The sequence below is a fragment of the Apis dorsata genome, unplaced genomic scaffold (genome assembly GCF_000469605.1).
Source record: "Apis dorsata unplaced genomic scaffold, Apis dorsata 1.3 scaffold_741, whole genome shotgun sequence".
NCBI lineage: Eukaryota > Metazoa > Arthropoda > Insecta > Hymenoptera > Apidae > Apis > Apis dorsata.
The window spans coordinates 41,906-57,361 of record NW_006263902.1 but is presented as its reverse complement, the minus strand read 5'-3'; the positions used below and the strand labels follow the sequence as shown (position 1 = coordinate 57,361).

The following is a 15,456-nucleotide window of genomic DNA, read 5'->3' as shown; positions in this document are numbered from 1 at the left end:
TTTTTTTTTTTTTTTTTTTTTTTTTTTTTTTTTTTTAATATGAAATATAGCAATTGTACAAATGAACGAGTAAGAACATGAAAATTGTTAAAAGCATTGATCTGTTCTTTTGTTGGACAATATTATTGTTCTGCCGACATCGATGCTCTGTATCTCATATTATCTCATAAATTAATGCAAGTAAAATTCCTTTGAGAGTGAAAGGAAATTAATAAGAGATGATATTAATCTGGAAATACATGTTATGTCAAGACTTGCGTTAAGCCAAGGTTGTACTGAATAACCAACCTATATATCTACTGAAGTTGTGATACATATAGGTGACTTTATTGCAATAATGATTTTCTAGTTACATCTATCAAAAATATTGTGATTGAATATAATGAAAGTGTTCTTTCTTTTTTATAATTATATTTTGCATATACTTTATAAATTTGATTATCATTAAAATATCATATTGAATAAACAAATATAAATATAAATAATCAAAAAACAAAAAAATGAATATAAATTATTATATGCATATATGATAATGATAAGGAATGTCTTATTATAAAAAAAAATTAAAAAAATCAAAAAAATTTTAAACTACATGTTTAAAGATAGAAACATTATTTAATAAATTCTTTTTTAATTTTTATTAAAATTTACTTATTAAAAAATTGTATCTATGCATTTTTAAAATATAAATTATTGAATTTAAAAAATCAGAAATTACAGTTCTTTTTCGTTGTACAAAGAATGACGCAAACTAATAACGTATGTAAAATCGCAATATTCTACGTATTATACATATTAGCTATGCATAAATAAAAGTCAAATAAGACGATTGTAAATAAGATTAACACATGAACAATATTTCAAAATTTTTATTTTATAATTTTGAAGATACGAATATACAATATCCGAAAAAAGTATCCATATATTATGATCTATTTAGTTTAAACAGACATAACTTTATAATATTTGATCAAAAAACAATCTATCTCATGTAAAAATTTAGGAAATTAATCCTGTTATAATAATAAAAAATAACTGAGTTTTTTAAATTTTTATAAAACTTTTATTTAAAAAAAAATGAAAAGTTTGTTTATTGAATAATCTACTTAGTTAAGAATCAAAAAATCCAGCATACCATCCAAGTTATTTTTATTTGAACGAAAATAACGTTATTCTTATATTTTCGGTTGGAAAAATTCGTCGTATAATATGAAATATAAAATAAATAATATTCTTTAAAGTAAAATATATTATATAATTCGATAAATTTTCTCTAATGGAAAAATTTATTTGTGCTCATATAAGTAATTTTTATATTTTATTTAAAAATATAAAACGAGTTTTTTTTATTTGTTTCTTTATTTTGTATATTTTATTTGATAATGATAAAGCATTATAATAATTTCTAAACTTATATAAAAATTCTGTTTTATTTGACATTATTACTTATACATATGTATGATTTGATTAAGAATATGTTATTATATAAGTGATTTAAATATTTTATACGGTACTTATAATATAGAGAAATTAAAGTAGTTATTAAGAAATATCTTAAATTCTTAGAAACATGATCAAACAAATTGATAGATCGAAAATTTTGATAAAACGTTTGCGTTTGTCATCTAGTAGCTATAATTAGAATGCTTGAACTTGTGTATGCCACGAGACCGGTGTAGAAGAGGCTTGGCAACGCGAACCAATCGGCGTTACTTGGGATAGACACACCTCTGTTTCAACCAATGCCAACAAAAGTTTGTAGAACGGGAAATTTTCACATCTTCTTTCTAACTTGTAATATGTTCGTTCCGGAAATTTTATTCTAATATATAATGGAATTAAATTTCGTAATTGGTATTATATTTTTCACCATTATTGCAAACAACATTCGTTTCCTAATACGTCAACAGTATTATATATATATATATAGAAACTAATTCCGGTACATGGATGTAAATAAACACAATTACACTATTGCATGGAATATGCTTACGAAGCAATTTCATTCGCATTGGTATCATTTTTTTGAAATAAAATCTGTAAATTTAATCAAATCAAATAAAACATAAGTTTTATATCACGATAAAATATTTAATGAATAGAAACAAAGTTAGATAAATCTGAAATTTTTAATTTTTAAAAACTTAAAAATAAAATTATAGGTTATTGAAAAAAATACAAAATACAATTTACTTGTAATTTATTTCTAAATCGATATTTATTATATATTTATATTGTTCATTTAAACTTTTTGGACTGATTGCAACAAAATCTTGGCTATATTCCGAATAGTAGAGTTAGTTTAATAATCGGTTAAAGACCGAATAAAAAGAAACAAAAATGAATTGTGGCAATGCTCCTATAGTAACAATATATATTCATAAAATAACCGTGTGACATTCATATATTATATTTTCATCAAACTTGGTAAATATTCTGTTAACTATTTGTTTCCGGTTTATTATTTTTTTTTTCATAAATACAAATTTTTGATACAATACGTAATCTATTTATATTCTGTTTTACATACATAGATTTAACAAAAAAATAGTGGACAAAATACAAGTGAAAGTGAACTTTATCGTATAGTAAAATAAAAAAACTATTGATATATATAAACAATAAGTTATAATATAATTTAAATTATTAATTATAGTTTTTATTATTACAATTTTCAATTATATTTTTGGAATAATCGATGAATAATGAATAATAAAATGAATGATAATAAAATAAAATTAAATAGGAAATATGTTAATGAAATACAATACGTAAATTTAGTTGAGAAACACTGACTGGTAAGCTTTCTTGAAGTACGTATGCGTGTCACGTACAATAGTTTGCTTAGCATGTTTGTGTGTCACAGATAGAAGCGATATAAAAATGCGTGGCGGGGGTACCGACCCGCAGAGTGGTCTTTGACACGTGCTTGAAAACAGCGGGAGCTTGTATAAGTCTATATTTTCCATAAACTATTCGAGTTAGAACATTTTAATCGCTTATCGCTACGAGCTTATTCAATTCATTGGTAAATCAATTATAATTTCTCGATGACTCTAAGAACGGTTGGATTTAAATTACGACCTTTATTTGGAAGACCGGTAAGATGCAAACAAATCTTAAATTTATCAATTAATTATATAATTAATGTGTAGTATGATCTTTTTATTTTTAAAAAAAATTCAGCCAACAAAAAAGGGAAATAAAATATTAAAAATAAATTTTCTATTTTTTTAAATGCTCCAATATTTATTTTTCTATAATATTGTTTACAATTTAATTACAGTTAATTTTTTTAGTTCTTAAATTTTTAATAAAATTAATTATTTAAAAAAATTGAATATGAATAAAAATTTTAACCGGATTAAGATTTTATAAAGATTTTTATTCTGATATTTGTTTAAAATAATTTGAAATATAATCAAAAGATATAATTTATTTAAGCTAGCTATATAATTTTTTTAGCTAGTTAAAAATAAAGCTTTTTAAATATAAATTTTAAGATTTTTATTAAAATTTATTAATTCTTTTTTATAATAAGTGGTAAGATACATATTTCTTTTTAACCAGTTAAAAAAAAATTTTTTTAACAAGTTTATTGTCTGACATTGATGAATAAGAAAACGATCGACTAAAAAGTAATTATCTTTATTGCAGGGTTTAAACGGACGATTAGCATTTGCTATTGCAGCTGCTGCACTTGGATCATCATTTCAACATGGATACAATACTGGTGTCGTCAATGCACCTCAGCAGGTATTTCATAAGATACATTATCAGCATTTTTTCTCATATACAATATCGACATGAAGCTACTTTGTAATGATATTTATTCATAAATTACTAAACAAAATTTTTACTTGTTCACAATAAGTGGTTACTTATTTAGAATTCTTAAAATAAATAATAATTAATTTTTATATTTAAATAATTAGTCATTTACTTGTAAACTCTGGTTTAAGTATAAAATTAATTATATTTTTAATATATATTTAAAAATATTTTATATTTATATATTTTTATATAAATATTTTACATACATAGAATAATAATAATTAAGCATTTGCTTATATAATGTTTTTTTAGTTATCTTAGATTTTAATACGTATCTTTTTGTATGTTAAGTTCATTTTTACAAGCGCCACATAATCAATATTGAATATATTAAATACAATAAATGATTGTAGCAAATGACGTCATTACAAAAGTAAAAAAAAAAATATATTTAATAATTGAAATCGTGATTATTTGATTTGTTTTTTTAAAAATATAATGATTTCAAAAATAAAATTCTCGGACTTGTATCATCGGACAATCAATACTTCTATACTTTAATATTAATATTTTAAATCATTTAAAAAAATAATTAGTCTCAAGATCAATTCTCGAGATTAAAAAAATTCATTCTATTTTTTCATTTATCTAAAAGATTAAAATTCGATAAAATCCCTAAATTTTCAATAGAAATAAAATTTGAATCTTTTTCCATCTATTTGCGTAATTCATTAATCGTTAAAAATTTCATATTTTTTTAACATATCGTTTTTTTTAACATAGTAACATATTTGAATTGCTGTTATGTTGAAAAATGAATTTCTAATTTGAAATCATTTTTACTCTTTAAAATTTCTATTTATTATTGATTATTAATATTTTTAATTTCATTACTGAATCTATGATCTAGTTTTCTTCTAGAAAAAAAATCTCTGTAACTTTAATTATAATGCACGAAATCTAATCATTAACATAATACACAAATATGTGACAAAAGCTTGGATTTGAATCTTGGAAATTTCTGGAATTTGTTAGATAATCTTCTTCTAAGCGAAATTGGATTGAATGGATTTTTTAACAATTTGAGAATCAACAAAATGAGAATCTTAAATTTTAACAAAGATTAAAACCTTAATAAAAGATGAAAACTTAATAAAAAAAATAATATAAATATTATTAATATAATTAATTAGTAAAGAAATTAGTAAAGAAATTAGTAAAGAAATAATTATAACAAAAGATAATAATACTAACATTAATTTTAAATTATTATGTATTATCCATTTATTTTTATCTATCTATAATTAGCAAGTTTTTTTTACAAATTCATTTTATACATACGATTTTAAATATTAATTTTAATTGTTAATTAAATAATCTATAGATTATAAAGATATATAAAAATTTATATGTAAAATTTAAACATATAAACATATGGTGATAATTTTAATTAAAATTTATTAACAATTATTTCCATCATCAAATTTTCTTGATTAATTTTATACATTCGACTATATTTATAATTAGAAATGGAAAAAAATGATATAAATATATCGTGTATTACAGCTTATTGAAGATTGGATCAGTGACTTGAAGATGAACCGTACCGGTCAAGTAACAAAACAATCAGAAGTGACTATGATATGGTCAATAGCGGTGTCGATATTTTGTGTAGGCGGAATGATCGGTGGTTCTCTGGTGGGTTCGATAGCCGATCGTTTTGGTAGAAAGGGTGGTCTGTTAATAAACAACATCCTAGTTCTCTTGACAGTAATTTTCGAAGGCTGCGCCAAAACAGCAAAGAGTTATGAAATGATAATTATAGGAAGATTTCTGATTGGTATTAATGCAGGATTAAACGCTGGTCTGGCGCCTATGTATTTATCTGAAATATCACCTATTCATCTACGAGGAGCTGTTGGAACGGTTTATCAATTAGTTATCACTATGTCTATTTTGGTATCACAAATTCTTGGATTAGAACAAATTTTGGGTACGGCCGAACAATGGCCTCTTCTTTTATGCTTGACGATTGTGCCTGCAATCTTCCAAGTAATTGCTCTTCCATTCTGTCCCGAAAGCCCGAAATATTTGTTGGTCACTAGAGGAAAGGATATGGAAGCTCAGAGAGGTAAGTTTTTAATATTCCGCTAATCGCTTTCTTAAAATTATATGTCATCTTAAAATAGTTTATATAATCAATTGTTTTCAACGTAAACAAACATATATTATATTATTAGAGCGAAACATTTATTGATAACGAAAATATTATTTATTGCAGCTTTAGCTTGGTTACGTGGCACGATCGAAGTTCATGATGAAATGGAAGAAATGAGGACGGAATATGAATCAGTAAAACTTGTGCCAAAGGTTACATTGAAAGAATTATTTGTAAATTCTACTCTTAGAATTCCATTAATAATTGCGCTTATGGTTATGTTTGCGCAACAATTATCTGGTATAAATGCTGTAATGTTCTTTTCGACGAAAATCTTTATGATGGCACAGTTGGATAAAAATGCGGCTCAAAATGCAACATTAGGTGTTGGAGCAATGAATGTTCTTATGACTTTTATTTCTTTAATACTTGTTGAAAGAGCTGGAAGAAAAACATTGATGTTAATTGGATTTTCTGGAATGTTTATCGATACTGCCTTACTCGCTATTTGTCTTGCTTTTGCAGTAAGTATATTGTTATGAATGAATTAATGAATTGTTGAAAACAAAAGAATGCTATAAAAACTTTTAAAATATGCAATATATTTTTTTTTCTTTTCTAGGAAACATCTCGTGCAGCAGCTTATTTCTCAATCGTATTGGTAATCATGTTCGTAGTTCTGTTTGCAACTGGACCAGGTAGCATACCTTGGTTTTTAGTATCTGAATTGTTTAATCAATCTGCAAGACCTGCAGCAACATCCGTTGCTATAGCAGTTAATTGGACGGCAAATTTTATCGTCAGTATCGGATTCCTACCGTTGCAAGAAGCACTAGGTGCTTACGTATTCATTATTTTCGCCGCTTTACAAGCATTCTTCGTTTTCTTCATTTATAAGAAAGTGCCTGAAACGAAGAACAAAACAATGGAGGAGATTAGTAGCATGTTTAGACAAATATCGTATCAGTAAGAATTTTTATATTGCACTTAGAGAATTAATTACAATATTTTTAAAGAAACATTTCACAAATGAATGAATCGAATGTAGGTACGTAATTTTTTTAAAAAATCCGTGACTTGACTATAATAAGTATATCTATTTTTAAAAAATATATTTTTATTACGTTTTTATAAAAATTAAAGATAATATTTTTTAGTTAAAATTATATTTTTATTTTATGATAAATTAAAAGAATATTAGTTTAAATTTTGCATAACTTTTAAACATAATTTAAATGCTGTCAAGTCACGCATATTTTTTAAGAAGTTTGACTTTTAATTTTAAATTTAAACTTAGTTCCTATTGTTACCGGCACAATAAACTTATAGCAACAAACAAGAAGAGTATCAGATTAATAACAAAATATAAAAGAACTAGTAAATTAATTACTTATCTCAACAAATTTATTTTTTTAAATTCTTTGTTTCTCTTTCTATAAAATTAATTTCGAACGAAATTAATAATATAATGTAGCCCAAATTTTAGTTTTAGATAATTATACAGAGCTCAAAAAAGATAAATATTAAGAGATAAATATTTTATTTATAAAATATATTTTTATCAAAAAACAACAAATTACATAAATAAGGAAATTGATGATAAATAGATATATAAACAAAAAACATATTAAATATAAATATTTAACTCGCAGTTCCTTAAGAATAATTGAGAAAATTAAATGACAATTATTCATTTTTAGTAGACATTATTCTATCTTCAAAAAAAATGAAGAGGCGATATTATTTAACTATATTGATACTAATTATTATAATTCTAGTCATAAAAATATAATATTTTTTAATTAAAATGATATTTGGAAAATTTTATTAAGATTCACATATATTTTTCATTGCTGTAAAAATTATATTTTTAATATAATTTTATTAGAATATAAAAAATATTTCAATTTGTTTAAAATCTTTAATAAAAATTAATTTTACATTAAAGATCTCTAAAATATTTATAAATGTCTATATATATTCAATATGATATAAAGCATAATTATAGCATAAAACTGTTGGAACTTGTGAGATTCATTTTCGAAAAAATTTTATTATTATAAAACTTAAAAATTTAAAACATTTTTAAAATTTTTACACATTTTATTTGTTTCATGTATAAATTTATATGAACTTATGCAAATTTTGTTGTATGAAAAAAAATTTTATCAAAATGAGAAAAATTAAAAAAACTGTTACTCTTGTACATAAAAATATCATAGGATAGTATCGTATAGCGTAGAAAAAAATATTATATATTTATACATGCATGTAACTAGTGAATGTTTAAATCTGTATACCGTTAAATCTGTACATCGTTGTATATTTATTAGATATTTAATTAATACGAAAAATAACCAAAAATCATGTTAAAATATCGTAATGACATAAGTTAGAAATATTAAGCAACGTTCCGCAGTAAATTATGAACAACAACATATATCTATGAATGCAAATAATACTCAAACTTAGTTCTATTTTTTATGCTTTTTATGCTATTAAATTTATTTTAAAATTCAAGTTTTCATAGTGTGCCGGTGTATATCATAAATACATTCAATAGTGAATTTTAATTCTTAAATGCTGAAATATATAAAAATATATAATTAAAATTAAAAATATTGTGAAATATGACATCAGATCATATTAGATTTATATTTTAAGTATGTCTAATGTATTAGATAAGTAATACTTTTAAAAATAATTTAGTTAAACGTTAAATTTTTACAAAAATTTTGCAAGATAAAAAATTTTTGAAAATGATCGATTTGTATTTTGATATTTTTAGATATATTTAATAATATTTTAGTAAATAATATTTACAATGTTCTTATGCAATATATATATAATTCTAAAAAAATTTATCATATCAAAATATCTTATATTTCATTAAATGAGGTAACGACCAAATAGAATTGAAATAATTATAAGACAAACGAAAAATTATTAGATATATTTCAATCGTTAAATTATATTCAATTATTAAATCACTTCATACCTACGAAACACACTGGCATACTATATTATACTATATATAATAATAATACATACAAGAATAAATAATTTTTAATTTTTGCTTACTAAATTTTCTCAAAAATTTTTTTCTGAGAGAGAAATTAGAATTTTATCTAAATATTTATTAATACCAGAGGCTTGAGTAAATAATAATCTATTTTATTATTTATAATATAAAAAATTAAGAATTCTGTCATAATATAGATTCTTATAATTAATATTCATAAACGTCAGATAAGCAGTAAAGAAAAACATTGATATATATACATTTAAATACCTAAAAATATTATTTCTCTTAACTGGCGTGTATGGATTATAGTTTTAGTATACTTAAAAATAAATTTATATATGTATAACAGGCAATAAATTATTTATCTATATTTAATATTTGAAATCAAAACTTCTATATTCAAAGTTTTAAATATATGGCTAGCGTTATAAAAATACCGAATTACATGAAAAATGAGTACAACGCGACATGTTTGTAATTTAATTTTGAATTTTTGTATTCATTAATTATATTTCATAAGTATTTTGCGGTACAATTACAGCATTTAGTGTTAGCTTCTTCTTTTATACGTAAAATTTATCAATTATTCATATTTTTTCTTCTTTTTTCTCCTTTTTTTCTTTTTCCTCCTTAAAAAATTAACACATATATAAAGAAAATATAATGAAATAATTCATAAATATCGCGCTATATTATATTATGTTGTTATTATTTACACATTAGAAAGTTATTACAATTCATAAAGTCGTGACAATTATTTAAATAATTTTTACATCATATCAATTTCAGTTTTACGACATATTATAAAAACATGTATCACATTATAGACTGTAACTTTTGATGCCAATATACAAATTATCATTATAAAAATTATACATGTAATATTATTGAGTATGAATTTTAGTTATTGTAATTTAAGCTAGATATATTCATCATTTAGTTTATCACATAGTTTATTAGCTTAAATTTTAAATAAAATTATTAAATTTGTGAATTTAAGAACATTAATTAAATATTCCTTCATACTTAATATAAAAATTGTTCATTACATGTGTCTACATATTTATATATATATATATTATATGTATATGTAATATAAAAATAAATATTTAAAAATAAATTTTCAATGACATAATATAATATTACAATATATTATATTATCGAAAAATTTTTAAAATTATTATTTAATTGATAAAATTGATATTAAAAAAAAATATGAAAAGTAATAAAAAATAATTTAATATTAAATTTTAAAAACAAATTCTTCTTTAAATTAAAAAAAAATGAAGAAATTAAAAATAAGATCTATATATATGTATAAAATGAATGAAATAAACTAAACAAATTTATAAAACCAAATAAAATACCAAATAAAACCAAAAATACAAAATTAATACAAAAAAAAACAAAAATTGATAAACAATTATAATTATATTTAATAATTTATATAATACAATTAATGTATAAGATTTATTATTGCAAATATATTATATATATTTATTCGAATCTCTATGAGAATAGAGGATGAAAAGAAAAATTTGCAAATCTGCGGGATTTTGTTTGGATTTTTTGATATTCATCGATATCAAAGTAGTTGATCGATGGAACTAAATGAAACAACAAAATTTATTCTTATTACCGCGAGATGTCAGGAGTTTAGGATGCTACGAAGCGAGAAACGCCGCGCGCGGCTCGCATCGTTCATCAGAGTAAACACACAAGTACGATCTCGGACGACAGACACCTCGTGCACTGCCAATGGCAGATACTTAGTGACGAATGTGTTCAAACACGAAGAAATTAAGACACAATATCTTTTAAAACAAAGTGTTTATAAAGTCGATCGTGCAAAGGATCGGTAAAGAGTGATGATATGTGACGGGAATAGAGAGCGACGGTGAGGGCATCGTCAGTGAAGGTATTGTCAAGACGCTTAATGTGCGCGGTGCGGGCGCGTGGTACGCTCGAGGCGGCCACAAATGAAGAAGTGGGAAGTTACGGTGAGGGTGGTAGAGAGGGAAGATGTCGAGTGGCTCGGCCTCGAAACTCGTGAACGGTGAGAATAAGAAGGAGAACGTTCACGGGTACGAGTACGGGAACAGGAAAGAAAACGAGAGCGGCGCTGCTGGCAGCACTGGCTCTTCCATAGTTGCTCTTGCTGATGGTACTAGTAACGCTACTACTATTGTTACTATTGTCGACGCTGGTACTACTGGATCTAGTATTACTAGTGACAGCGGTAGTGGTAGTGGCTGTGGTAATGGTGGTAGTGGTTGTTCCACCAGTAGTGATAACGGTGACAGTGGTAGTAATAGCGGTGTCTGTGTTACCGGCTTGACCGCCGAGGGCGTCGTCGGCGTGGAATTTTACGACGTTAATTCCGATCTCAAGACACCTGAGAATCATGAAGATATACGCAATGAAAAAGATGTGAATTCGAGAACGGAATACAACGAAATTGAATTTCAAGATTCGTACACAAGAACGTGTATTGAGACGCCAATCGTCAATCTCACCACTACTACCACTACCACCACTACTACTACCACCACCATTACCATCATTGAGCACGACGATCGAACGACTACAACCGTTCCTACTCCTTATTACGAAGAAGACGAGGAAGAAGATAACGAGGAGGACGACGACAACATGGTCGCGGCGATGAACGAACACTTGTCTACCACGTCGGCGACTAGCGGCGTTCGAAGTAACACAGTCTCGACGACCACTACCACTGTTAATTCTGTTGTTAACCAGAATAACAATTGCTCCCGCAATGAATTCCAAAACGTTGACGAGGATGGTAAACCAGCCGCTGGAATACTTAGTTTTCCCTGTGATTTTGATCACATGTACGCCAGCATGACAGACAGTGGAGCTCCGGCAGCAGCTACTGCTACCTCTGCTCTTGGTGTCAGTCCTCTTCGAGGTAATGAACCACGTCAAAACGATCTCACAGAAGTCAAACATCTTAAGGAGCTCTTACTTCTTCATCTCGATTTGATTCAACAACAATCTGAGCAAATTGTCACCAAGGATAAACTCTTAGCAGCTTTGCGACAGGAAAATGAAACGGTACTTTTCTTTTCTTTTTGTGATTTCGCATTTGAGTGTTCGTAATTTTTCATTTGTTTCATATTAATTTTATTTATTTACTGTGTAAGATTTGTGAATGAGATGCATTCTAAAATACCCGCGTTTATACCTGTGTGTCAATATCTTTGCCCTTCCCTTTCTTTCAACTCTGTTTTCCCGGTTTTTATTCCTCCTTCTTTCATTGGTCAGTCAAACGTGAAGGTCAGATATAACGTTACCGTATGATGGCGCTGTTTTGTATAGAACCGTAACTTCGAAATAACGAGCACATTATACCTTCTGCTCATTTCTCGCGCGCAATCTGCCTTTGTGATGATGGTATTCTTACAGTGAAAAATGAAAAATTTTTAAATAAACAAATTTTTTCAAAAAATCAATGAAATTTCGCGATAAATTATTATTGATAATATTAATATTGTTACAATTTTGTGATATTTATCTGTATATATGTGATTAATTATTAAAATGATAATGCCTGGAATTCGAGAGGAAATTAAAACTCGACTGACCTATCGTTTGTTGACAGTAAATAAAAATATTTAAACAAATACTGCGTAATTTATCTGATTATTTATTTTTTTGTATTTGTATTTGTATTTGTAAATGAAATAACGAAAAAAATTAATTTTATTTTTTTCATATATTTAAATTAATTTATAATCTTAATTATATTTTCAGATCAATGAAATATTTGTTATTATTATTAATTAATAATTTTTATATTCTCATATCATTATAAATATTTAAATTTATTATACTTTATAATTTTAAAAATAAATATCAATATTAATATTGTAAAATTATACATAAAATTATTTCTATAAATAAATTCCTTAAAATTAAATTTAAGGAAGATTTATTAACAAATATGTATTTATGTTATAGCTTAAATTGCGTTTGGAACGTATGGATAGACGTGTAAATTTACAAAAACTTAGATCAGAAAACAATGAAAATTCTATTGTATCAGAACACATAGGAACATGTTCTTCTCCAACTATTAATTCTGTGAATGTGCCATCAACTAGTGAACTTCACAGGAATATTCAATCTGAGAACAATAATTCTCAATACAATGAAAGCTTTAAAATACGTTTAAATACTAGTGGTGGTATTACTACTGTCAAACAGGAACCAAATGATAATCAAAGTAAACATGAAACAAAAATAGAAACTGGTAATGATATTAGATTAGAGTGGGAAGAGAAAAAGAAAAGGAGAACAGATTCAGCATCATTATCTAGTGGAAGTAAAAGAAAAAGAGGTATTTCATGTTCATCTACAATTAGTAATGATACATCTTCCACGGTACAAGATAAGACATTACTTCAAGAAAGCAACAGAAAAAGTGATAGGAAAGGAAAACCATTAACAAAAAAAGAATCTTTTCTTACTACAGAAGAACATTATTATACAGCTGTTGGAGATATTAATTATACATTAAGTTTAAAGGAACCTAATTTAGTTGAAAGTGATACCTCACTAGAAGTTCCAAATTGGAGGGTAAAAATATATACAAGCTGTTACACAATGGAAGGAACTGAAAATCTGGATGATGAAATTTTTAATAAAAGACATTTAAAATTAGAAAATGATGAAAGAAGAAGGAAAAGATGGGATGTACAAAGGATAAGGTTTGTATTGTATTATTAAAATAAAAAAAAATAAAATATAGTAAAAATATTTTTTTTCAACTATTTTATATTTTAGTTAAATTTATATTACAGTTATGATTAAGTTAATTTTAATACATATATGTGGATTTTTATTTTTAGAGAACAGAGACACATTGAAAAATTAAAACAAAGACAAGAAAGACAAAATCATCAAGCAACATGTTATAATACAAATCATACTGGACCTTGTCCATCTACTGTTGAAGAAGAAACTGTATCATCGCTATGGCCTGATATAGAACAAATACAAAGTCTTCAAGTGGATTCCCAGTTACCTGTTACTGCATTTGGTGCTCCTATTCCTAGTTTTACGCCAAGGTAAATAAAAATATATTATTAATTATATTTTGTACTAATTTATTCCATTATTTTTAATTACAGTGAATTTTCTTTACCTTGGTCAAATATGTCACGATCAAACAGTCGTCGTCCAAAACGATCAACAGGTAGAAGAAAATCTACTAGAAGATAAACTTTTACAACAGTGGACAGGACTTTTTTTGTCTTATAATTTTTAATCTTTGTTATAAATATGCTCCCTCATACTTCTGTTTTTTTTCTCTTTTCTAAAATTATATTCTTTTTATTACATGAAATAGGAGCACCAAAGATATTTTTATTACCTTTTTTTTAAAACAAAATTCAGGAAAGATGATAATTGATAGGAGTACCTACAACTTTTTTATTTCTTACATTCATTGATGTTTATCACTAATCAAAAAGTGTTGATCTTATAGTTTGTTTAAATCTATAAGATTCATTTTAATCATAAAACTGCAATTTCTTGCAATTTTATAGAAATGTTATTCATTTATTCGATTTTAATTGATATTTATTAAATATGCTTATGAAACCTTATTCTTGGAACTGTACAAATCACAACAATTGATATAAATGTTCAGATTAAATGTATTTTTTTGCAATTAATTAGATATAAAATATAAATTTAATTGAACATGTAAGAAAAGGATAAAATATATAAAAAATATAAAGAAAGAAATATTCAAGATAATCTATTATATGTATGAGTAAATAATACAATCTTCAAATTTTTCGTAGCCCCTTTTCTTTAATTTCAAGTTTAAAATTAATTGATACTGATAAACATGTTCTAAAATTATAACAAAAGTACTAATAATACAGATATATTTATTGTATGATTTATTTATTATTATGATTTAAAATATTCATATTAATGATGAAAATAGATGGCAACTAAATTTTATAAGGATTATGCTTATATTGGACCAAATTTTTTAATTTTAATTAACATTAATTAATTTTACAAGAAAAGTTTCAAATTAGTATTCAAGTATGAAAACATTTGAACCATTACAGTTTTTATTTCAATAAGTAATGTATGCATTCAGTAAATTATTTTATTTATAATACATCCTGTGTATCCATTTTTATAATTTAATAAACATAAATGACATTGTTATTTATAAAAAATTATGAAACATTTATATATATACATGTAAGAATTGTCTTCCAAAAATATTAAAAATGCATTATATAGTTTTATACAAATCTTTCGAAATTGTCAAAGTGATATATTTGGATTTTTTGAAAAATTTTAAGCAACTAATGTAATTGCATATATATAAATTTTTTTTGTTTGAAATGTAACATAAAAATTATAAAAGAAAAATCCATTGTCACAGATAATTTAGAAATGAAAGATACAAAAGATTATATGTTGTATTAATTTAAAATATATAAAA

The 15,456-nt window shown here is 24.6% G+C and overlaps 2 protein-coding genes across 12 annotated transcripts in view; both read left to right on the top strand.

Annotated features, from left to right (window-relative positions):
• LOC102674095 (solute carrier family 2, facilitated glucose transporter member 1-like) overlaps positions 1–7,311 on the top strand; it is an 18,613-nt gene extending 11,302 nt beyond the window's left edge. For 10 of the 11 annotated variants that reach the window (XM_031513802.1, XM_006622707.2, XM_006622706.2 and 7 more), the window contains 4 exons: positions 3,658–3,756; positions 5,341–5,905; positions 6,056–6,456; positions 6,555–7,311. In XM_031513802.1, the coding sequence (XP_031369662.1) occupies positions 3,658–3,756; positions 5,341–5,905; positions 6,056–6,456; positions 6,555–6,902 (1,413 nt within the window). In that variant the 3' untranslated portion in view covers positions 6,903–7,311. Of the gene's footprint in view, positions 1–2,827; positions 3,102–3,657; positions 3,757–5,340; positions 5,906–6,055; positions 6,457–6,554 lie in introns of those variants that run through there. The other variant, XM_006622715.2, reaches the window with a different exon arrangement.
• Positions 7,312–10,634: 3,323 nt separating this feature from the next.
• On the top strand, positions 10,635–14,321 carry LOC102673962 (male-specific lethal 1 homolog). Its single transcript, XM_006622705.2, has 4 exons — positions 10,635–12,035; positions 12,942–13,690; positions 13,832–14,050; positions 14,114–14,321. Exons 1-4 carry the CDS (start codon positions 10,980–10,982, stop codon positions 14,202–14,204), a joined length of 2,115 nt encoding a protein of 704 aa, XP_006622768.1. The 5' UTR covers positions 10,635–10,979; the 3' UTR covers positions 14,205–14,321.
• The last annotated feature ends 1,135 nt before the right edge of the window (positions 14,322–15,456 follow it).